Below are 24,577 nucleotides of genomic sequence, written 5' to 3'. Positions count from 1 at the left end.
GCCACAAAAAATGTTTTGACAGTGTTATTATTCACAATGTACTCTTAATCAGATTTTTTTTCATCCAGATTTTAGATTGTAGCTCACTATCTTGGAGTCGTGTTTCATTTTTTTTCTTCCCAAGTCCAAACAGGGCTTCTCCTTTTAGTTATCTGCTTCTTACTGGAGTGCTCCCTCAGGGAGTAAAGGTCACAGGCCTTCAAATGTTGTTTTTCCAGTCTTGCCCCGTAGATAGATAGATATTGCTTGTGACGTACATGTTGTGTTGATTTCCTTTTTTGCTCTTATAACACCCATTTTCCAAACGCAAGAAAATTACAAGTGGATCCGCGTAACAGTCGTTCTTTGTCTTTGTAGTTGGATTAGATTGTATTGGATTTACCTTTTTTAGTCTCACATTGGAGAAATTTACATTTCACAGCAGTAAAGTTATGCAAGGAAGAGTTAGATATACTTTATAAAATAGAAATGTCCAGAAAGAAATTTATCGCAATGCTAGTTTATTTTTAATCACATTCCCATTCTTCCCACCCAACTCCCTCCAGCACGGCACTATTTGGATTCAGACCCATCCGGCCGCAAGGGGCTGCCCATCACTACCATCAAGCAAGGAGCGGAACCGCCAATTTTCACCGGCTGGTTCCACGCCTGGGACCCCAAGATGTGGGATACGGATCCTTTGGATAGAATCCGCGCTCGCTTCTAAATACCAAACTCCAATGTCTTTCGCTAACTTTGCAGCTATTTAACGCCAGTTGCCATTTTGATTGTTTTATCTCTGATCCGCAAGTGCCAAAAACAAAGCAGTCATCAGATTTGAATGGTGATAGCATGCAATGGTGAGGTAGCGGTGCAGTGTTTTAGAAAATAATGGTTTCCACATTTAGTTGGCAAATAATTGGTTTTTGGTTCATATCGCGCCATCCTCGTTTTACCAAAACCTCTCATAAAAGAAACAAAATATGCAAGACAGCTGTGTGCCCCTACTTAATATCAACATGCTTTTTATCTCCATGCACACCATTTAATCCATGACCACACTGTTGTGTTTTTCTTAGTACTGGAGTGTTGCCCTTACTAGAAGTTGCATGCCGCATTTTTATCCTGCTGTGAAACGTGTCTTAAGTGTATGCATGCACACAAGCCACAATTTAGCACTGTGTCCATGAAATTCTCTCATGGAAGGCTTTCAAATAAAACTCTTTTGAGTTAAAACCCCTTGTACGTGTATGGAACAAACTGGAATGTGGGCAGTTAGACAGAAGAATCACTTTAACTCATTCACTGCAATTCACAAATGTATTTGGGAATTCAAAATATGACATAGAGTGCCATTCCTGAATTAGTTCGGATTTTGCTTTTTCTTGCTTGGGTGCTGATAAAGTGCTGGCCAGACATCTTGCAATGTGTTTTCCCTTCCACAAGGGGGCATAATTTCCATGTTTTTTCATGTTAGCGCTTTGTTCCAGCTTCGGCTGTTGTTAAAGCGCTATATAAACCAATATGTATTGCATTGTATTTTGGACAGCTGCCATCATTTCAAGCTCATATAACTCCAGACCCCCCCCCCCCAAAAAATGGAATTAACTATTTCTTTCTGGTGTAAGATGAGAGTCTAAAGTTTTTGACGCTGCATTGAATGTTTATGTAGTCCTAAAACTCAATATTCTGTGGCTCCTGGAATTCGAGTGACAATGGCACTGGAGTGGACAGATTGCACGTCTGGCAGTGAATGAGTTAATTAAAGGAAGATAGAATGGGATATATTTGCAGGATTTTTTTACACATTGAAATTAAAGGAAGATAGAATGGGATATATTTGCAGGATTTTTTTACACATTGAAAATAAATAATTTCGACCCTGGGATGCCAATATCCAATCCCTACTATTGACGATTCCCAAAAGTGGGCGGGGCGTTCCTATTAGATTGAAGCTTGGCGCCATCTTGTGTCACCTTTGAACATTTCGAAAACAAAAGTAAATGCAAATGGGGGCGTTTTTAATTTAGATTGAAGCTTGGCGCCGTCTTGTGTCCCCTTTGAACATTTCAAAAATAGAAGAAATGCAAATACATGCATCTACATGTATTTTTTTCGGTGAACATTATAGGATAACATCAGTTTGGATTAGTGTTAATACAAAAAAAATATGATGATGGGCAGGAATTTGTTGGTGAAGGTCGGAAATGGGATGTGGTGTGAGTCATCAAGTACAAAAAAAACATGAGATGGGATTTGGAACAAGCTTCTTTAAATAGTCGCGACACAACAGGGGCGGGATGAAAGGCATCCAGTGGCATGCTAACCTGGATAAAGTAATGCGGCGGAGCTCCCCAGCACCTCTCCCCGCCTCCCTGTTGCATACTGGAGAGGTGGGAAGAGGTGGGGGCGAGGGGACTAAACTAAAGCCGAGCGCCGTTTGGTCATGTGATCCCTTTTTTTGCTCTTTTTCTCCAGTCGAAGTTGAAAGACTGGAGCCTGTAATGCAGAAAGGGAGCCACCGCTTTCTTGCCTTCCCACACTAGTCGCGGATGCATCGATTTTGTCTCTCTTAAAGAACAACATTGTTCATTTTTTGACTCCATCACGATGGCGGGGGCAATCATCGAGAACATGAGCACCAAAAAGTTGGTGATAGTGGGAGTTATTCTGCTTTTGTTCCAGGCGTTCGCTTTCATGGTCGGTGGGTTAATTGGTAAGTTTTTTTCTATCGTCACCTCCTCTTTCCATCTCATCGCTTACTTTTATCTGTTTGTTTCGCGGTCTCCTACCTTTTTTCAATGACGAATGCCGAAAGGTTAAGAAGTTGTGCTTCCACTGCGGCGTTAAAGCGAATCTTTTTGTGACAAAGAAATGCTTGTATGTTCACCTTCTTCACGCTGGCCTTGAAACATTACACGGAACTTTGAGCTAAAAATCGCCGCAATGCATCCCGGTGATTTTTCTTTCACGCTACGTTTTTGTCATCAGAATTTATCCGAATAGCTTTGCCAAACATTGTAAACTGACTCAAAGGATGAATTAGCTTACGATATCTTGAAAAAATATCGCAGGACAGCGATTAATCGACTAATCTATGATCAAAATTAATCTATTTTCAGTCATTGATTAATCGCTGATATACAATTTTTCAAATGTTCAAAATGAGTTTCTTGCCAATCATCTTATTTCTGTCATTCGTTTAAATTGTCTGATTATATCTGTATTGAATCGAAATAAAATATTTGCTTGTACTGTAGTTACATTTTGGAGCGATGTTTCAGAATTTGGACTGGGTCGTGGTCGTTCATTGTTTATGATATCACGAATGGCTGAAGTCTCAAGTCTAAATCATCGAGTTTTCAATTTAGTTTCAAATGAATCTGGCAAAAATCAAGCAAGTCGGGTCGAGTTCTGGCTAGATTTCAAGCAAGTCACTTGGGCTGAGGAGGTTGTAACACAAATCTTGAGTCGTCACAACTTTTCTCTGAAGGTCATGCATTTTATGTCGTTGTGGCTTGTATAAGGACTGATGGAGTTCTTTGGCGAAATTGTTGTGAAGGTCTCAGGTAGAAGCTACAATCCTAAAAAAATAATGGCAAACACATATATCTAATTCATTTTTCTGAATGTTGCTGTGCCGATGACCATTTTGTGTTTGGGAGCCTTTTACTGAGCGAGTTGCTTGTTCTGCAGCCACAAAGGGACATAAGTCTTCTTGTGCCGGTCCCAAGCCCGGATAAATACAGAGGGTTGTGTCAAGAAGGGCATCCGAAGTAAAAGCTTGGCCAAAACAAACATGCGGATCAAACCTCTAAAGATGGAGGACACTGATTTGCTGTGGCGACCCATTGAAGGGAAAATCAGAAAGGAAAAGATTTGTTTAAAAGCAAACATTAAAGAACTAAATATGAAAAGTTGACAATAGAAAATATTTTAAATTCTTGAGTTTCTTCGTAATCTGCCCGTCGTTTCTACTTGGTTGCTCTCGTATACCGCTGCGAAATAGCAGCCAGCTGTTTCTCGCATTTCATTTCTTTGATCCAAATTCCCCATCTCCTCTTCACCCCTCCTCCCTCATATCACATCTATCTGCTGTGTAGGCCCCCCGGGCAGCATCTCTACCTTCCGCTAACCTCCCCTCACCCTCCTTGTGTGAATCCTCGTTCTCCCCAAATCCCAGTGGCCTCGCAGGCAGCGCGGAAAATGTGTGTTTTCCTTCTACTTTGAGCTGCACTGAGGCACAGGGACAGGCATACAGCTGTCAAAGTTAGATCCCGTTTGTCTTCCGGGGGGCTGTGTTAAGTTTGCTGACAAATTTCTTCAAATCCGCACCCATACCGAAGTTGAAGTGAAGAAATGCTTCTCTGTTCAGGTTTCATCTGGAAACATCCCTCTCGCTGACAAATTAGCCCGTTTGCTTCTCGTCTGGCTAAGATGGTTTTAATGAAGCCGAATTCCTTTGTGTGTGCTTGGTGGCCCGGGGGCGACCGGGGACAATTAAGTAGAAAGCGCCCCCTCCCCAACCTGCGGCCCTGTTTTCCAACAAACGCTGAGAGCGTGGCATGGGGTTGGCGGGCTGCGGGGATGGCCATTATTCTGGACACGCTGTCGTGAACTCCGAAGCGGCCGCGGGCCTCGGGGGGTCACGACACAATTCAAGTCCAATGGGATTCAGATAACTGGATTTGGTTTAGTTTAGTGGTATTGTTGTGACGTGTGTCTTTAAAGATAGTGGTGCCTACTTCTCAAGTTGTTCCATATTTTCCCAGAATTAGATTTGGATGAAAAACATGATTTTTGGTCCTTTGTCAGAATCTACAAGACTTTAGCTGCCAATTTTTAAGACAATAAATTGCAGTAAAGTGTCGTCACGACATAGCCTATATGCGTCCTGCTCTACCTGCCAAGAATGTCTTTGTGAAGTTGTGGTATCTAAAATATGCATTTGGTCAGTTGGATTCTTGTAAAAAAATGTCTGCATCACAATCACAAACCTAGAAGATTCTGACGATGGTATGAAATCTCTGCCTTTTTTTTGCCTTGGTTTACACATGAAAATCGGTTCTCGATCAAACTGAGCGCACCTTAATGCACCACTCGATTGCATTCCGCTTCCTTATACGTCACTTCCTCGCGTCGCATTTCATTTGTGATTATATCATCATCATTGATTATAATGGAAAATGTTTCGGTTTTCTGGAATGGATTATGGTGGAAAACCGAGTTTTGACTGTACACATTTGTCGTATTTTACCACAAAGGAAGGCAGTTATGAGCTTTATGGTAATGGAGGCACATATACATTAAGCTATCTCTTTCAAATAGAATATAGAAAACCGTGATCAGTGTGCACTGGACCGAATTTTCAGAAATGAGAGTGCACCAAAAATATGGTTGCCAAATGTTGCCCTTCGTTCGCAAACCTTGAACTCATTCGCTGACATTCCCGAAAGTTATTCAGGAATTGAAAAGCATGACGTGCAGCACCGTTTCTGAATTTGTTCGGGTTTTGTTTTTTCTTGCGTGGGCTACCGATAAAGTGCTGGTCAGACATCTGGCAATGTTTTTCCATCCCACGTGGGGGCATCATTTGCCTTTTGTCCATGTTGAGAGCATATATTTTATTAAATGTGATTTTCAGTACAAACCAATACAGGTTACTTATGCAAGCCTGAAACATACTTATATACTGTAAATCTTAAACCAACTTATATAAGCCATAAACGTACATTCCATACAGAACATAGCACTGAATCAACTTATGAATGAATTCACCTTACGAACGACTGTTCGGAATGTATCTTGTTCGTAAATTGGGGAGCGTCTGTGTCTTGTCTTTTAAGTGAATCTCCTTTCTCAATTTTTTTTCAATTAAAAGCTATCTTTTTTTTCCCAATTCTCAACAGCTCCCAGCCCCACCACGGCGGTGCACTACCTGGCCACCAAATGCGTGGACACCGTCAAGCATCGCCAGGAAGCGAAATGGTTCATGCCTTGGGGTCCCAATCAATGCGACAAAATCCGTTCCTTCGACGAGGCCCCGGCCAAGATGATCGAGGCCAACAACATTGTGTTTGCCGTCCACATTCCTCTTCCCGACAAGGAGATGAGCCCCTGGTTCCAGTTCATGCTGGTCATCTTGCAGTTCGACATCGCCTTCAAGATGTACAATCAGATCGGTGAGAAACGCCATTTTGGGATGATGTTATCTCTTTACCCAACCTGTGTCTGCTCTGTCTTTGTTCTGTGTTGCTCTTTCTTCTGCGGTGTCAACGCGTTAGGCTCTGTCCTAATTTCACAAAGTTGTGGCAAATATTTGAGGAAACACATTGAGAGTGCTGAAAAATTTACATCCCTCTCCACTTTGCATAATGAATTTGAAAACGTGGTCATGCGACTACCGTCTTCATGTACTTTGCGCTGTCTGTCGTTCATGGTTGAGCGACCAAGAACACTCGACAGCATGTTGCTTTTCGGAATCAGAATCATCTGCATTGGCCAAGTATGTAGAACACACAAGTAATTTGTCTCCGGTCGAACACGCTGCACTAGCATCATCATAAAGATTGCAAAAAAAGTAGCCGGAAAAGGTGGTGGGCAGGGTGCGGAAGGTCCATTAGGATTTTCCGCACCCTTGTTTTGATTCTTGCCGATTCGAGAGTGGGTAGGTTGGTGCCAATGATTTTTTTCCCCGCCGTCCTAACTGTCCGTTGAAGTCGGATTTTGTCCATTTTTATGGCGGCCCCGAACCAAACCGTGATGGAAGAACACAGGATTGATTTGATGACAGCCGTGTAGAGGCAAATTTGTTGCAGTCATTTGGATTTGAGCGTATGCGATCCGATTATAGCCAGTTGTCATTTTTTTCTCTCTCCAGTCCTCGCTGTTTACTGTAAACTCTACGTCACCGTTCTAGTTCAGCAAGCGTCACGACAAAGTTGCTTTGTAGCTTTTGGCCATGTTGCTTTTGAGCAACACAGATTTTTATTTTACATATACATTCGTATAGTGCTCTTGAGCGTAAAAAATTCATTAGCTCACAGTTGTACACAAAACCCTGATCAATGAAGTGCTAGGTGTTGAAAATATGCCCCCACAGCCCTACCCACCAAAAACGTTTTTGAATCCTGTCTCATTATACAGGGCTAACGTTTTCTGCCAAGTTTTGTGCCACCACTTTTAAAGGACAACCGACGTCTCCGTACAAGTTGTGTCCATAATTTATAAAATGGCTTCAAATGACTTCTACTGAGCGGATTTTAATAAGATTCCACCGCATATAGCTATATTTTACGTTTTAAGACTCTCTCTGAATATTCAGGAAGTCTTGTTTTTGAGTTGGTGACAAGTCTGTACGTGACGTCACGAAAGGACCGCTCCCTGACCGAAAAAAGACACATTGTAGCAGTCCTTCCATCACGTCAATGTATTTTGCTGTACATGTTTGGTCTGAGAACCGTGTTGCACCCAAAAGCCGCCAGAAGAAGCTCCATATAAGGAATTTATCAGCCTGTGGAAGTGGAGGTGGCCACTGGAGGTCGCCATTTTGTGCCTCTTTTCTGGTGATCCATTGTTGCCCCAATGTTGCCTCAAAATGGCATGGAATAAATTCTTTAATCCATTGCAAACATGTATGCTTTCCTCTTCAGAACTATTTGAATCATATTCATAACTGGATGTGTAACAAGAAAGCATATTCTCCGAATCTGAAGCCATTGTTTGGATTCTTCAGCAATGAAAGACGTCTTGGCGTGACGTCACAAACTGGGGGCGGGACTTTCTGAAAATGCCCAATTTGCAGCTCAATTTTTTACAGATTTTGGACACTTTAAGTCATTTTTATTGGTGTTTTGCATTTGAATAAAAATATCATACTGCGTGTTTTGGGTATTTTAGATGTCAGTTAAAAAACAAAAAAGTGACGTCGGTTGCCCTTAAAATCATTCACTGCCAGACAATGTGCGAAAATGTGTCCACTCCAGTGCCAGGGTTTTTGTCATTTTCATTCAAATTGCAAGACCCACAGGACATTGAATTTTAGGACTACATGAACGTTCAATCCACTGTAAGAAACCTTAGACTCTCTTCATTCATCAGGAAAAAAAAGAGTTAATTCCTAAATTATAGTTAAGTCTGGAGTTATCTCGGCTTGAAATGGGGGAGGCTGTACAAAATACAATACATACATATTGATTTTTATAGTGCTTTAAACAACAGCTGAAGCTGTAACATAGCGCTAACAGGGACAAACGGCAAATCCTGCCCCCTCATGGGGAGGAAAAACATTGCCAGAGGTGTGACTGTAGCTTGATCCGCAAGCAAGAAAAAACAAAACCAGAACAAATTTGGGAATAGCGCTCCACGTCATGCTTTTAAATCCCCGAATAAATTCGGGAATGGCAATGAATGAGTTTGCATTTATTTTGGAAAATGACATGCAATTGCACGACTTTATAACGCTTGCGAAAGTCCGGAAGAAAGAAGCAGGCTTCTGATTGGCTGCCGTGCCGAGAATGCAAATTTCAACTGCAGGTAGTCTATGTTTGTGTGCTCGGCGACGGTACACGTGTTTTGTTTGTGCGTGTAGGCGAGGGCGTCAGTGAGGAGTTTGTTGAGCGCGCGGTCAGGACAAACCATCTATGATTTGGCGGAATTTGACACAAGTAGGTATTATTGAGCTTGAATATTTCGTTGTGTAATAATATGTTTTGAATTGTGAAAGTGATTCCATTTTTCAAGAAATGTGGATTTCTTTAACTTTGCCCCTTCGATGGAAACTTATTAAAAACAGACGCAATCTTGATAAATCACAGTGCATGTTATTTTAATCTATTTCCATTTCCTCCTCCAAGTATCTGCGAAATAGTCTGTAAACGCCATATTCCTTGAGACAAATTTATTAACTGATCAGGGATATTTTTCACATTTCAAAGACAGTTAATAAATTGGGTTGTAGTGTTTTTACTGTGCTATGAGGTTTGTACATACTACATTTAAAGGCACCGGCACCATTTTTTGTTTTTGTTTCCCACTGACATCAGAAAAACGTTTTATAGCATCTAAAATACCCAAATCAGGCAGGCTGATATTTTTAGTTAAATGAAAAACACAAATAAAAATGACTTCAAATGAATCCGGAAATGGTCAGTTTCAGAAGGTCCCACCCCCCTGTTCGTGACGTCACGCCAAGACGTCTTGCCTTTGATCGAGAATCAAAACAATGGCTTCAGATTCGGAGAAGATGTTTTCTTGTTACTCATCCAGTTATGAATATGATTCAAATAGTTCTAAAGAGGAAAGCATAAATGTTTGCAATTGATTCAAGGAGTCCTCCCATATCAATTCGCGCCGTCAATGACAGCAATGTAGCACCCAGAAATGCAGAAGATTGCGCCCAAGCTCCGTTGTAAATGGGCTGATTTGTCAGCTGGGAATTTATGTCAGCGAATATCAAATAGTTGTCTTGGTGCAACACACAACGATTCACCATCGCGTTATTTATGTGTTTTCTTTCTAATTTCACCATCAACACGAAGTTTTCAGACCAAACAAAGTACCCAAAATGCATTGTATGTCGCTTTCTCGGTCAGGGGCGGTCCAAACGTGACGTCACATGGGGATCGTCATCAACTCGAAAACAAGACTTCATGAATATTCAGCGCAAGTCTTAAAACGTAAACTATAGCAATATGCTGTGGAATCTTTGTAAAATACGCTCAGTCGAAGTCATTTGAAGTGATTTTATAAATTATGGACATAACTTGTTCAGAGTATTTCCGGCCCAAACACTCCCGCCAAATGCTCCTGGCCCGGCCCCTCTGTCAAATTTCAGAACCCAATGCGGCCCACGAGTCAAAAAGTTTGCCCACCCCTGAGTTAGGTTCACCTTGTTTTTTTGGGGGGAATGCATCCTATTCACAGAGCCGTCAACTAAAAAAAATCACTTCCTGAATAATTGATTTGAACGTTCTTGACGCCGCAATGCATTTCGCTTCATTTCACTGGGACAATAATCTGAGGTCCAAGTATTTTTTTCAATGGCCTACGTCAAGGGTATCAACATTATTTTTTGCCCCAGCCACATTGTAGTTACAGTTTCCTCACAGGGGGTCATTATGAATTTGGGGAAGCCATTAGAATGTTTAATCCCCTCCTGAATATGAATATGAATATGTCGTTTTCAAATTTAAGGACACCAATAATGACTGTTATTGTGGTTGACATGTGAATTTCTATGCTTGCTAAAGTCCGAACCAAAATTTAAAATTGTCCCAAGTTTGATTTTCTTTCGCAGGCCAAGTAAAATTATGTAGCGGGCCTTGACTTTGACACCTGTAGCCTACATGGTTATAAAGGAAATCAAGGCATCATTGTACTTTTGTTTGCCCAAAAGAAAAATACACTGCGTTAGTTCCAAAATGAGAACATCCTTTCAAGAAGCCATCGTTGTAGGTCAGTGCACAGAGCTGGAATAATAAAATGGTAGCGGGGCGACAGCTTTGTAAAAAAAACACAACAAACATGTTGAAATGCTTGTAATAATTTATGAGCCATCCTCTTTGGCCTTGCTTGTCTAAATAGTCGTGTCAGAGTAACGAGCGGCTCCTCGGCACAATTAATGTGCCGACGTTCTCTCCCTTTTAAGCAAAATGGCCTTTGTTTACCATCTGCAATGTACCAAAGATCCTTTTTTGAGGATTCTGTGGCACAATATGAAGAGTTTATGGAGCGAGGTTAGCCTGTAAAGATGCTAGCTTTCCCCGACAATCACGGCAGGTTTTTTTTTTAATGGCTATATGGAAGTAATCATACATTCCTTGTGTTACTTCAGGGTAGAGTGAAAGATGGCGCAAATGGCTGCCGCTGCTCACCCACACAAAAAAAGTTCATGTCCCATGATTGTAAAGTGTCCCCTTGAATATTTCGTTGTGTAATAATATGTTTTGAATTGTGAAAGTGATTCCATTTTTCAAGAAATGTGGATTTCTTTAACTTTGCCCCTTCGATGGAAACTTATTAAAAACAGACGCAATCTTGATAAATCACAGTGCATGTTATTTTAATCTATTTCCATTTCCTCCTCCAAGTATCTGCGAAATAGTCTGTAAACGCCATATTCCTTGAGACAAATTTATTAACTGATCAGGGATATTTTTCACATTTCAAAGACAGTTAATAAATTGGGTTGTAGTGTTTTTACTGTGCTATGAGGTTTGTACATACTACATTTAAAGGCACCGGCACCATTTTTTGTTTTTGTTTCCCACTGACATCAGAAAAACGTTTTATAGCATCTAAAATACCCAAATCAGGCAGGCTGATATTTTTAGTTAAATGAAAAACACAAATAAAAATGACTTCAAATGAATCCGGAAATGGTCAGTTTCAGAAGGTCCCACCCCCCTGTTCGTGACGTCACGCCAAGACGTCTTGCCTTTGATCGAGAATCAAAACAATGGCTTCAGATTCGGAGAAGATGTTTTCTTGTTACTCATCCAGTTATGAATATGATTCAAATAGTTCTAAAGAGGAAAGCATAAATGTTTGCAATTGATTCAAGGAGTCCTCCCATATCAATTCGCGCCGTCAATGACAGCAATGTAGCACCCAGAAATGCAGAAGATTGCGCCCAAGCTCCGTTGTAAATGGGCTGATTAGTTAGGTTCACCTTGTTTTTTTGGGGGGAATGCATCCTATTCACAGAGCCGTCAACTAAAAAAAAATCACTTCCTGAATAATTGATTTGAACGTTCTTGACGCCGCAATGCATTTCGCTTCATTTCACTGGGACAATAATCTGAGGTCCAAGTATTTTTTTCAATGGCCTACGTCAAGGGTGTCAACATTATTTTTTGCCCCCAGCCACATTGGAGTTACAGTTTCCTCACAGGGGGTCATTATGAATTTGGGGAAGCCATTAGAATGTTTAATCCCCTCCGCATATTTCATGTAGAGCACACAATAAATGACTGAATATGTCGTTTTCAAATTTAAAGACACCAATAATGACTGTTATTGTGGTTAACATGTGAATTTCTATGCTTCCTAAAGTCCGAACCAAAATTTAAAATTGTCCCAAATTTGATTTTCTTTCGCAGGCCAAATAAAATTATGTAGCAGGCCTTGACTTTGACACCTGTAGCCTACATGGTTATAAAGGAAATCAAGGCATCATTGTACTTTCGTTTGCCCAAAAGAAAAATACACTGCGTTAGTTCCAAAATGAGAACATCCTTTCAAGAAGCCATCGTTGTAGGTCAGTGCACAGAGCTGGAATAATAAAATGGTAGCGGGGCGACAGCTTTGTAAAGAAAACACAACAAACATGTTGAAATGCTTGTAATAATTTATGAGCCATCCTCTTTGGCCTTGCTTGTCTAAATAGTCGTGTCAGAGTAACGGGCGGCTCCTCGGCACAATTAATGCGCCGACGTTCTCTCCCTTTTAAGCAAAATGGCCTTTGTTTACCGTCTGCAATGCACCAAAGATCCTTTTTTGAGGATTCTGTGGCACAATATGAAGAGTTTATGGAGCGAGGTTAGCCTGTAAAGATGCTAGCTTTCCCCGACAATCACGGCAGGTTTTTTTTTTATGGCTATATGGAAGTTATCATACATTCCTTGTGTTACTTCAGGGTAGAGTGAAAGATGGCGCAAATGGCTGCCGCTGCTCACCCACACAAAAAAAGTTCATGTCCCATGATTGTAAAGTGTCCTTGAGAGTTTTGAAAGGCGCTTAGAAATTACAATTATTCTTCTTCTTCTTCTTCTTCTTCTTCTTCTTCTTCTTCTTCTTCTTCTTCTTCTTCTTCTTCTTCTTCTTCTTCTTCTTCTTCTTCTTCTTCTTCTTATTCTTATTATTATTATTATTATTATTATTATTTAGTATGAGTTGGGCTATAACGTCTTCTGTCAACATTTTTCACTTTGGCAGAGACGATGAAGCCCATCATCCCTCGCTCGTCGACCATCTCTGGCTCACCGCGCTTGTAACAAAGAAGAGCTTTACCCTCATTAAGAGTTCCACCCACCTGCGGGGTGCCCCCTTTGGCTGAGCTCCAGCAATAACACAGCTGTTGAGGAGGCTTAGTTTCCGTGGCGATGGCCACCGGATCGCAGCGGAATGCCGCGTGAAGTGAGCTCACATCCGAGGCGGAGCGGCAGACTAATGGACGGAGACGTCTGCTTACCCGACACCCTCTTCCCTTCCTGTATTTTCGGATTTTACGTTAACACGGGGTTACTGGATTTTTCTCTCTCTCTCTCGCTCTCTCAACTTGTTTCATAACGGCACAAGAGGCTCTTGTACAAGGTGGAGGAGACCACTTGGATTCGTCATCGGGTTTAAAGATGCATGCGGTCCTCATAGCTTGGATCTGAAAGTTCTTGGAGGGCATGTCGATTTGTTGTTGTATCACTTGGGAAGTCACCTGTTGTCTCATACATAGTCCGTGTCTATAAATCAGTTTTAGGGAGGGCGAGAGACAAAAAAAAAAACCCTGCACATTCCACAATGACGTCTCTGATCTACTGGTGAAAAGGAGGCTTTCATCCTTTCCTCTTTCATCTAGAACTGCTTCATGTACAGTAATAGTGTTTGTCTTGTATTTAAACACCATATAGTACACGGGGAAAGTCGTTAAGATTGCACAAGTGTCCATGTTTTTATAATAATAAATAACAATACATTTTATTTCAAGCGCCTTTCAAAACACCCAAGGACACTTTACAATAAAAACAATAAAACAAAGCACATAACAATAAAACCATAAGTAAAATGATACATAATAAAATAGCAGATAGAACTATACATTGAAAGCAATTTTAAACAAGTGGGTTTTGAGGTGAGCCTTGAAAATAGGGAGGGAGTCAATATTGCGGATGTTGGGTGGAAGAGAATTCCAGAGTTTGGGAGCAGAGCGGCTGAAAGCTCTGCATCCCATCGTGGTGAGACGGGCAGAGGGCACATAGAGGTGAAGGGAGGACGAAGATCTGAGGGACCGAGAGGGAACAGAGATTTGAAGCAGGTCAGAAAGATAGGGAGGGGCAAGGTTATGGATGGCTTTGAATGTAAACAGAAGTATTTTGAATTGTGTTCCTGTTGTGTTTATTATTTTGCTTTGTGTTGACTGTTATGCGAAGCTGTTGTGAAAGCGCGATATAAATTAGGACGTATTGTAATGTGAAATGAACATTGTCGTCCTCGCTACTTTTGCCACTCCGAATACATTAGCATCTCATTACGTATGAGATGAAAAGGAACATTTTGTTCGTAGTCTGGTCCCCGTCAGTCCAAAAAAAAAAGGGACCACAGTTGTCTGTCACCGTGACCTCATCGCTCTCACCGTTAAACCAGGAATTGAAATCGTACATGCACCGAGATGAATGCATTTCTTCTTTCTTTCTTATGTATATTTATGTCTGTGTAAGCTCTCAGTCGTACAGGAGTGGTCCATCGATGAGAAGGTTTCTTCAGCCGTCATCTGTACAAAAGTGAAGGTTTCGGACGTTTCGCCTCCTATCCAAGAGGCTTCGTCAGCGAACTAAAGTCTGACTGGTCGTATCGGCCCCATTTATATATCCCTAATGTCCAGACATGGTGGCGCCGGACACAGCTATGATAGGTCCCTACTCTCAGGTTGGGGGGGGCAAGGGACCCCTCCCTGTGGCCCCACTGATTGTTCCTACATTCCTGACGACCAGTCAGACTTTAGTTCGCTGACGAAGCCTCTTGGATAGGAGGCGAAACGTCCGAAACCTTCACTTTTATGTATATTTATGTATTTTTTTCGTCAACCAGTGAACTGTTTCCAAATGAACATTTTAGCCGAAAAAATGCCCATTGATAGTTGTTCCTGTTAAGCACTTTGTTCCAGCTTCAGCTGTTTTAAAGCACAATATAAATCAATATGGATTGTATTGCATTGTATTGTTTCCAGAGGATGGAGCGATGGTTACCGTTGATGTGGGTCTGGCCTACAGAGACGATACCGTGAGTGAGTGGACCGAGATGGCTCACTCTTTTGAACAACGGAAGCTCAACTGCAACTTCACCACTTCCAAGGTACGCAAAAAATGACAATTTAGATTTTTAAACTTACAGACATTGCTTTACACATGAACTTGGCTCTTACATATATGCGTTTAATCACAAATTATGTTTACCCTTCAGACGTTTGAAAACGAGGGCCGTTACTATGAGTGCGACCTTCTGCCCTTTATGGAGGTCGGCAGCGTGGCCCATAAGTACTACCTGCTCAACATTCGCTTGCCCGTCAACGAGCGCAAGAAGATCAACGTGGGCATCGGCGAAATAAAGGATGTTCGCCTGGTTGTAAGTTGACTTAAAAATAATGAACATGTGCAAACTTTAGCTGCAGATCAACTGCCATTTTGTAATACAAAACAAAATCAATGGCGCTTGATTGATATAAAGGCGATATTATTTACCATGGTGCAATATTACCGTATTTTCCCAATAATAAGGCGCACCCCCAATGAATGGTGTATTTTCAAAATGTTTCCATATATAAGGCATACCGGACTATAAGACACACCTTCAATGAAGGACGTGTTTATAGACGTTTTCCATATACAAGGCGCACCGCATTATAAGGTGCTACAGTAAAGGCTGGGGTTACGTTGTGCATCCACGAGATGGTGCTGTGCTAAAGGGAATGTCAACAAAACAGTCAGAGTTTGCCATAATTGTCCTTTTTTTGATGTCTAACACGAAAATGCCAATTGCAGAATAGTACAATGTGTGGTATTTTCTGCATTTTTACAAGGTCACAAATATTCAAGGGTTTTATCAGTGGATCACAATATAATAATAAATATAATTTTCAGAGATTACCAATCTTCCTTCTTTAAAACATTTATATTCCTTAGGAGTTTTCAGGGAATATTTGGGCCTTTAAACATTTCAGAAATAAACACATTTTTTGACACACTAAATACAATAACTAGCAAAAAAAACGCTACAATTTTCCATTTCTAATAACCGTATTTTCCGGTGTATAAAGCACACCGGATAATAAAGCGCACCCCCAATGAAGGGTGTACTTTAAAACTTTTTCCATACATAAGGCGCACCTTCAATGAAACAAAAATATTCTTTTCCTTTCGGCTTTTCCCTTCAAGGGGTCGCTACAGCAAATCAGTGTCCTCTATCTTTAGAGGTTTGATCCGCGTGTTTGTTTTGGCCAAGCTTTTACGTCGGATGCCCTTCCTGACACAAGCCTCTGTATTTATCCGGGCTTGGGACCGGCACAAGAACACTTGTGTCCCTTTGTGGCTACAGAACAAGCAACTCGCTCAGTAAAAGGCTCCCAAGCACAATATGGTCATCGGCACAGCAACATTCAAAAAAACAAAATGAATCAAAAATGTTTTCCTAATATAATATTTTAATAAGGTTTTATAAATATAAGGCACACCGCATTATAAGGTAGAGGCCAGGGGCTACGCACTACTTCTTCTACAGGGGGAAATAGAGTCTGTGGCTGCTGACAGCAGTTGCGAGACCTGTTGTGGCTCAATATTATTTCATATATATGATGCACCTGCGTATAAGGCGCAGGGTCATCTTTTGAAGAAAATCAAGGCTTTCGGGTATGCCTTATACACCGGAAAATACGGTAGTTATTTCTCAATTTGAGATCCACAGGGACTCCTGCGCAGTTGTCTGATTGTTTTGCCATCACAAAAACGTTCCAAGAGGATTATTTTGGTGCTGAGTGCGTTGTAACGCGTCTTTATTTTCTGTTCCAAGGGAATCCACCAAAATGGAGGTTTCACCAAGGTTTGGTTTGCCATGAAGACGTTCCTGACGCCCAGCATCCTCATCATCATGATCTGGTACTGGAGGCGCATCACGCTCATGACCAGACCCCCCGTGCTGCTGGAGAAGTAAGGCTAGCGATGTGATGGCATCCATTAAAGGCTTGCCGTTAGCTTAAATAAGTTTGACAAGATGAAGAAGGCACGGCGGCCAGTGAGGGAGAGGGGTGGGGGGGGACTGCAAGCATTTCATTGCAGAGCCGCCATGACGCCGCATCAGGGTGCATATTAACTATGAATGAAATGTGCAAGTGGGTCATGCACACGGCGCACTCGAGGTCAGTCAGATAAGACTTATTCATAAAGAGGGTTGCTGTCACTTCCTTTTTGGCCATGTTGCAACATTTGATTTGACTTGACTCATTCACTGCCATTCCCCCAAATGTATTCGTGAATTGAAAAGAATGACATGCAGCGCCATTCCCGTATTTGTTCGGGTTTAGCGTTTTATTGCAAGGGGGGATGCCAATCGAGCACTGATCAGACCTCTGGCAATGTTTTTCCCTCCCACGAGGGGCCAGTTTTTCTCTTTTGTATAGCCAGCCCCATTTCAAGCTCGGATAACTCCAGACACTTAGGAACTTAGGAATTGACTCTTTTTTTTCTGATGAAAGAAGAGAGTCTACAATACATTTTTATAAGCTGCATTGAATGTTTATGTAGTCCTAAAACTCAAGATTTTGTGGGTCCTTCAATTTCAGTGAAAATGAGGAAAAACCCTGGCACTGGAGTGGACACTTTTTTGCACATTGTCTGGCGCCAGGGTTTTTGTCATTTTCACTCAAATTCCAGGACCCACAGAATATTGAGTTTTAGGACTACATCAACATTCAATGCAGCGTAAGAAACCTTAGACTCTCTTCTTTGATTAGAAAAAAGAGTTAATTTGGGTCTGGAGTTATCTGAGCTTGAAATGGGGGCGGCTGCACAAAATCCAATACAATACACATTGATTTATATCAGAATCATCTTTATTGCCAAGTATGTAGAACACACTAGGAATTTGCCTCCGGTCATCAAAAAATTGCAAAGCGGCACTATACAGTTCTATTTGGGTTACTGTTTAAAGATTTAATGGCTTGGGGGAAGAAGCTGTTTAAATGTCTGCTGGATTTGGTGCGCATGGATCGGCATCACGCTTTAACAACAGCTGAAGCTGTAACAAAGCGCTAACATGGACAAAAGGCAAATGCTGCCTCCTCGTGGAAGGGAAAAAACTTTGCCAGAGGTCTGACCTACGCTTTATCAGCGCCCTCGGCAAGACAAACCAAAACCCAAAGAAATTCGGGAATGGCGCTCCACGTCATGCTTTTCCCTTATAAATTCGAGAACGGCAGTGAATGAGTTAACAAAGAACACTTTTTCTGGTGCCATTTCCTTCCGTGGGGATTTTCCTTTCCTTCACTTCATGTGTCCAAAACAACTCTTTTAACCTTGGTCTCTATCTCTCTTTCTCTCTCACACACAATACTCTTGACTCTGTTGGCTCTGCGCAGGGCACATTCCTTGCATACCACCCGAGTGAGGTTTCACTTGTTCACGTCATAAAGCTTTACTGCACTGAACTATTTAGAAACTCAATAGCTATTTATTTGGCTATGAGTGAAAGAATTCAAATACGGCAATGACTCTGTTTTTGCTAGCTTCTTTATTTTGCCACCTTCTTTTATCTGTTTGCTGGCATGCAGAGACCTGCTGGGCCCATTGAGGAAAAATAACTTGTGCTAGCTCTCACAGTTACCTGTTTAGGATTTCAGGGAGCGCCTAAGGGTCGTATTACACCGACATGGGGTAGCGACAAGAGTTTTTAGGGGAGAAAAAAAACCTTTGTCACTGTTGAAAGTGTTGCAGAGCGTCTTTGCAACTCTTGCTTTGGTGTTTTTTTTATATGATCACATAGCTTTCAATTCATTTTGAGTAACAATTCTCTATGAAATGTCTCCAGCCGGTCCAGAATGCTGCTGCTTGCCTCTTGACAGGTACTCGTAAGAGGGAGCATATAAACACCTCTGGCATCCCTGCACTGGCTCCCTATACATTTTAGAGTTTTTTTCAAGATCTTTTTAGTTTTTTTTTCCTTACCCCGTGACTGTAAAGTGTCCTTGCGAGTTTTGAAAGGTGCTTAGAAATAGCATTTATTATTATTATTATTATTATTATTTATTTATTTTCCTCCTCACCTCTCCGAGTTCATTCACCCCTACACACCTTCCCGGCGCCTCAGGAGCTTCAGCTATTGTTAAAGTGCTATAAAAATCAATATGTATTGTATTACAGTTATACCTCACCTTATGAACTTAATTGATTCCCAGAAAGTGTGTGTAAGGTGAAAAGTGTGACTTCCAAACATTAATTTCCCATAGGAAACCATAAAAATGAGAATAATCCGCTTCCAGGTCCCAATAAAACAATGTTCTACTAACTAAGGCTTAAAACTACACAAAATATACCTTTTATGTATAATAAATGTGTGATTGTATTGTAATTAAAGAAATAAACTGTACCATATAATAAAGTCATTTTATTTACCTTTGTGATGGTCATCGATGTAGTTGCCTCTTGATGATATCCGAGTGAAGTTGCCGCGCTTTCTCTGCGATAATACCCTCACTCACACTGTCCCCTGCTAGCTACTTTTCATTAATCTAAATCAATAGAAGTTTTTCAGCCTCTTCTATTGCCTGAGACCGTTGCTTAGACAACACAGAAACACCCCGAGCCACACATAGCAATGGTCGCCTTAGCATACTGGTACTGGGACGCTAAGTCACACAAACGCACACCTCTGCTCGACCGTAATTGTTTTGTGTCCTCTTTGGCTTAACACTAGCCTGTGGTGGGGTCTTTTTCGGTCCCAAAAAAGCAAAAGTATTCCACTCGAAAACAAAACACGTATGCCACATATGCACTCAGAGAAAGGGGGTGTGGAAAAGTAGTCCGGCAGCTATGCAGGCGCTTTTCGGCTGTGTGGTTTGGTGTTCTTCCGCCGGAAACTAGTCTGCCAGCCATTGCAGCGCTATATGTGTTTCCTGAAAACTAGTTTGTATGCGAATGTCGCGAATTTAATGTTCTTAAGGTGAAAAGTTCATTAGCTAAAGCATTCGTAAGATGAGGTATCACTGTATATATTTTTTTTAATATTTCAGTTTTCTTCTTGCAGAGTGATCTTTGCTCTGGGCATCTCCATGACTTTCATCAACATTCCAGTGGAGTGGTTCTCTATAGGGTTCAACTGGACCTGGATGTTGCTTTTTGGAGACATTCGACAAGGCATCTTCTACTCAATGTTGCTTTCTTTCTGGATCATCTTCTGCGGGGAGCACCTCATGGTATTATTCCGGGCACCCTTTCATTTAATTTTTTTTTTTTTTTTTTTTTTTTTTTTTTTTTTTTTTTGCTGACCTGCCAACTTGAACATCTCTATTTTGTCCCCCTTTTTCTCAGGACCAGACTGAGAGGAATCGTTTCTCCGTGTATTGGAAGCAAGTCGGGCCCATCGTGTTTGGCTCATTCTGTCTCTTTATCTTTGACATGTGCGAGAGGTGAAAAGTGTTTTGGTTCATATTCCAAAGGATGAACATTTACCGATGTGCTTTATGTTGCGTTCATAAATTAAATGCTCTGCTTTGTTTTGCGTCGCCAGAGGCGTCCAGTTGACCAACCCCTTCTACAGCATCTGGGCATCGGATGTTGGCACTGAGCTGGCTGTATCCTTTTTTTTTTTTTTTTTTTGTATGCGCTCCATCTGTGGCCAATAGTGAGTCCCGTTTTGGCTTCATGGTGACTCCCAAACCATATTTTGGCTTGGAAATATAGTCGGTCAAGAATATGTTCATGATTAAAGGATCCAACTTTGGTTTTTATTTCTATCTATTGAATGAGAACATTTTGAAGAACGAGAGATGTTATTTCCCTGACTGTCGTTCGCTTAGATGGCTTTCATCATCGTGGCCGGGATCTGCGCTTGCCTCTACTTCCTCTTCCTCTGCTTCATGGTTTTCCAAGTCTTCCGCAACATCAGCGGCAAGAGGACTTCACTGCCCGCCATGTCCAAGGCGAGACGTCTGCACTACGAGGTGCGGCGTCATTTATCTCTTCCTTCCTCTCCCCAGCAAGTCGATCGTAATTTTTAAATTTCACCGCGTGTCTTCCAGGGTTTGATTTTTAGGTTCAAATTTCTCATGCTGGTCACTTTGGCTTGCGCCGCCATGACGGTCATCTTTTTCATCATCAGTCAGGTGTGTCTTGTCATAACAACTAAGATACTCACAAAAAGTAACTTGTCAAAGTTGTACTGCGTTTTATGGCTCATTTTCACCTTTTTTCCCCTAAGTCATATTTCTTGTCCGTTTTTGGAGCAGTTCGAAGGCGATACTCATTGTGTTTACCTGTCCTTATTTGTCCAGGTGAATGAAGGTCACTGGCATTGGGGGGATTACACGGTGGAGGTGAACAGCGCCTTCTTCACCGGCATCTACGGCATGTGGAACCTTTATGTATTCGCCATCATGTTCTTGTACGCCCCCTCGCACAAGCGATACGGAGACGACCAGTCAAGCGGACAGTGTATCACAGGTAAGGTACATTTCTTGACGAATTGGCGCTCCACAGGGTTGCGTCCTCGCCCCACTTTTTTTTACCTGCTCTCTTTTGTAATGAACTTGTTGAGTGGGCAAGGTTGTTATCTTTTTTGAGAATTGTTGTGGGAGTAGTTTCGCAAGCTGATTATATTATGTTCTTCAATTACACTTGTCGTAATATGCCGGCTTGTTGTAATTCCTGCAACAAAGCCCTCGTGATAAAGTCCAAAAACCGGAGCTGTTTTCATTTCATCAGAATATTTTGTGGAACTTTTAGAAAGCATAAATAGTAATTTAGGCCGCGGGGGCGGGGGGGGACTCTTGATTTATTTGACAATAAGTTAATTCAAAGCCGAAAAATCTCTCTACTTTATCCGTGCCATTTAAAACAGCCAATGTTCACGAGATTAATTATTTGGTGGGGAATTCCCCGACACTTTTTTTTGGCTGGAGAGTGGGATTCGAGTGGCTTCCTTCCAGCGTGAAAGTACGGCAACGGTGAGGGTGGGGAAATGGGGTTTTGGGACGTAATGAAACCCATTCATCTCTCAGAATTCTGTGTCGAGACAAGTTGGATTGTTTGATGGTTTTGGAGGCTTTCCCAACAAGGCATCGGGTCTCATGGGAGGTGTGTTTTTGCTGCCAGGGTGATTTACTTCAAGCTTATTTTTGTCGACTCACCGGCAGCAAAGTACAAAAAGGCAGATTGCTCCTGATCTGTAAAGCTGATTAAACTGCCGATCCCTAAACGGTTTTCAAAGCATAGCATGGACCTGTGCCGAATAATTTGTCATATATGATCATGTCACACACAAAAAAACATCTAAATCCAGAAAAGCAAAATGTACGAAAGACATCTTAGATATCCTTGTACGTCCGTGTAACAAGTTTCCTGCGGATCCATAAAACATCTTAAAAGGCATCGGGTCCACAAATCAAACACCGCGGCCTTTAACTACGTGCCTTAACATCGTCCGGCGTTGTGCCAAATTCATAAGATGCAGTGATGGGTCTTTTTAAAAAAAACAAAACTGCTGTGCTGCTTAAGTGCCTCCACGGTAAATCAAAAGAAATTAATCCACCAATACTATCAGTCAAATTTAACAGCCATTAGTCAATCGAGAGTACAGTGCCAACTTCTGGCTGGAGCAAATAAACCCGATATCAATTTTATTATTATTATTATGTTTTTTATTATTATCGGCAGCCTCCATGCAATGTCTGTACTCGACCAATTAAAATGTGTTTCCTCGATAAATGATGAATGTCTTATCCTGACTTTATGAATCCCCCAACCTCTATGTGACAGGCAACATTTTCATTTCAGTGACTTGTAGACCACAAGGTAGTTCCTTTTTATTTTTATTCTTATTATATTGTTATTTTATTTTTGTTATTGTTGTTATTGCTATTCCTGTTATTGTTACTCTTACTCTGACTCTTGTTTAATTATTTGTATTTTATTATTTGTATTATATTATTTATTATTTTCTTTTTTCTTTAAATAAAATTTTATATAGTTTATTTTTATTTTATAAGGATTATGGGGGGGGGGGGGGGGGGGGTCCTTGTAAAAATATCTTGCGATTAGCTCATCCCCCCCCCCCCCCCCCCCCACACACACACACAAAAAGTTTGAGGAAACCCAGCCATAACCAAGCCTTGTCTATTTTTTGCAGGAGATGCCGCTGCAAACAGTGGGGAAGACATCCAGCTAACAACGACCATCACTCACGTTGACGGTCCCACCGAGATCTACAAGATGACTGGAAAAGAAGCCCAAGAGTAGCCCCCCCCCCCCCCCCCCCCATTCCCCTTGGATTGTTGTTGACAGCCACTCTTTGTTACCTACTGTTCCAACGGCCCCCTTTCCCACAGACATACTGTACATAAGTTAAGTTTTTTTTATTTCTCTCTTTTTTTTATATCCTTGACATGTGACTCCCCAGCAACAGTCCACCTTGCATGAACTATCAAGTATTTTCATTTCATATGACATACATTTCATATTTGTTGTATACTCTCATGTTTTTTAAAACATTGCACAACATTTTTGACACCAAGTCGGGTACTTGAAAGCTGCTTTGTCGATCAATGTATTAGCTCAAAATGTTATATTTAGTCTGGTTTGCGCTGCCGTTATAAAGTTATGATCGCAATTTGGATGGGAATGGATGGCACATCATTTCAGTTTTTTTAGTTTTTTTTTTTTGTTTGTTTTTTTTCTGGACACTATGCCGTCACTTTGATTTCTATCCTGCAATGTTCATAACGAAGGCCATCTAACATGTCACTAATCTCTTCCTTGGAAGTGCATCATGTGACACACGTCATGAGACAATTATTTTAATATTATTGAGAGGAAAATGTACCGACCACAAACCTATTTTTATAGGTTTTTTTTTAAATCATGTATCACGCTCTACCATGTTAAAGGTCTAGAAGTCGCCAGTAGTTTTATTAAATGTCCCATTTTTTAATTTGTAATTTAAATAAAAGTACTTTTACTTAACCGTTAATGTATGTATCCATTTTTTTTGCTGCATTTGTCCCACATTTGAATAATAATAATAATAATAATAATAATAATAATAATAATAATAATACAATTTCTAAGCGAACCTAACTAACTGTGGGTGAAAGCGAGGTACACCCTGAACTGGTCATAAGTCTATCACTGGGCACAAACAAATAACCATTTACAAATATGGACAGTTTAGAAATTTCAAAGAATGAAAGCATCTTTTTGGAATATGGAAACACCTTTGGAAAATGTCCAAAGAGCCGCTCAGTTTTAAATCTGCAACCGCGGCACTTTAATTCAGATTTGCCATCAAGTATAAAGTGCATGTGTAGAGTTAAAAACGACTTTTATTCCATCCATTACGACCCACCACAGTCGAGGACAAAAACACAACGACGAAATACATAAAATTGCTGAAATCTTTTCGATTCTCGTCCACGAATGTACGTTTATGGTCAAATAGCGCCACCCCGTGTCTCATAGCGGAACTGTTTTTCATTTATTGACGTCTATCATGTTCGATTGTGCAAGAGGAAATTGGGAACTCCATAATCCCCAAAGAAGTCAAATAACAAAAATATATCTGATGAATAAATAACACGGAAATGACTTTACGACTTTTAATGTATTATTGTTTTTAAAACGGAGGT

At 41.0% G+C, this 24,577-nt stretch overlaps 1 protein-coding gene across 1 annotated transcript; it reads left to right on the top strand.

Moving 5' to 3' along the window:
- The first annotated feature begins 2,370 nt into the window (after positions 1–2,370).
- wls (Wnt ligand secretion mediator) lies at positions 2,371–23,915 on the top strand. The gene is made up of 12 exons (XM_089008589.1): positions 2,371–2,695; positions 5,889–6,161; positions 14,921–15,045; positions 15,154–15,315; positions 16,756–16,892; positions 19,984–20,152; positions 20,268–20,365; positions 20,467–20,530; positions 20,756–20,899; positions 20,978–21,061; positions 21,230–21,398; positions 23,083–23,915. The coding sequence occupies exons 1-12, from the start codon at positions 2,590–2,592 to the stop codon at positions 23,190–23,192; spliced, it is 1,641 nt and encodes a 546-aa protein (XP_088864715.1). The 5' UTR covers positions 2,371–2,589; the 3' UTR covers positions 23,193–23,915.
- Positions 23,916–24,577: the final 662 nt, after the last annotated feature.

This window comes from Hippocampus bargibanti, linkage group LG11 (genome assembly GCF_051943395.1).
Source record: "Hippocampus bargibanti isolate YZ-2025 linkage group LG11, ASM5194339v1, whole genome shotgun sequence".
Classification (NCBI taxonomy): domain Eukaryota; kingdom Metazoa; phylum Chordata; class Actinopteri; order Syngnathiformes; family Syngnathidae; genus Hippocampus; species Hippocampus bargibanti.
Note: the sequence above shows the minus strand (reverse complement) of the source record. Positions and strands in the feature narration are given on the sequence as shown.

Coding starts and splice junctions, on each gene's coding strand:
- wls (XM_089008589.1), top strand. CDS start 2,590: ATGGCGGGGGCAATCATCGAGAACATGAGCACCAAAAAGTTGGTGATA. Junction 2,696..5,888: donor CATGGTCGGTGGGTTAATTG/GTAAGTTTTTTT, acceptor AATTCTCAACAG/CTCCCAGCCCCACCACGGCG. Junction 16,893..19,983: donor CCCCCCGTGCTGCTGGAGAA/GTAAGGCTAGCG, acceptor TTCTTCTTGCAG/AGTGATCTTTGCTCTGGGCA.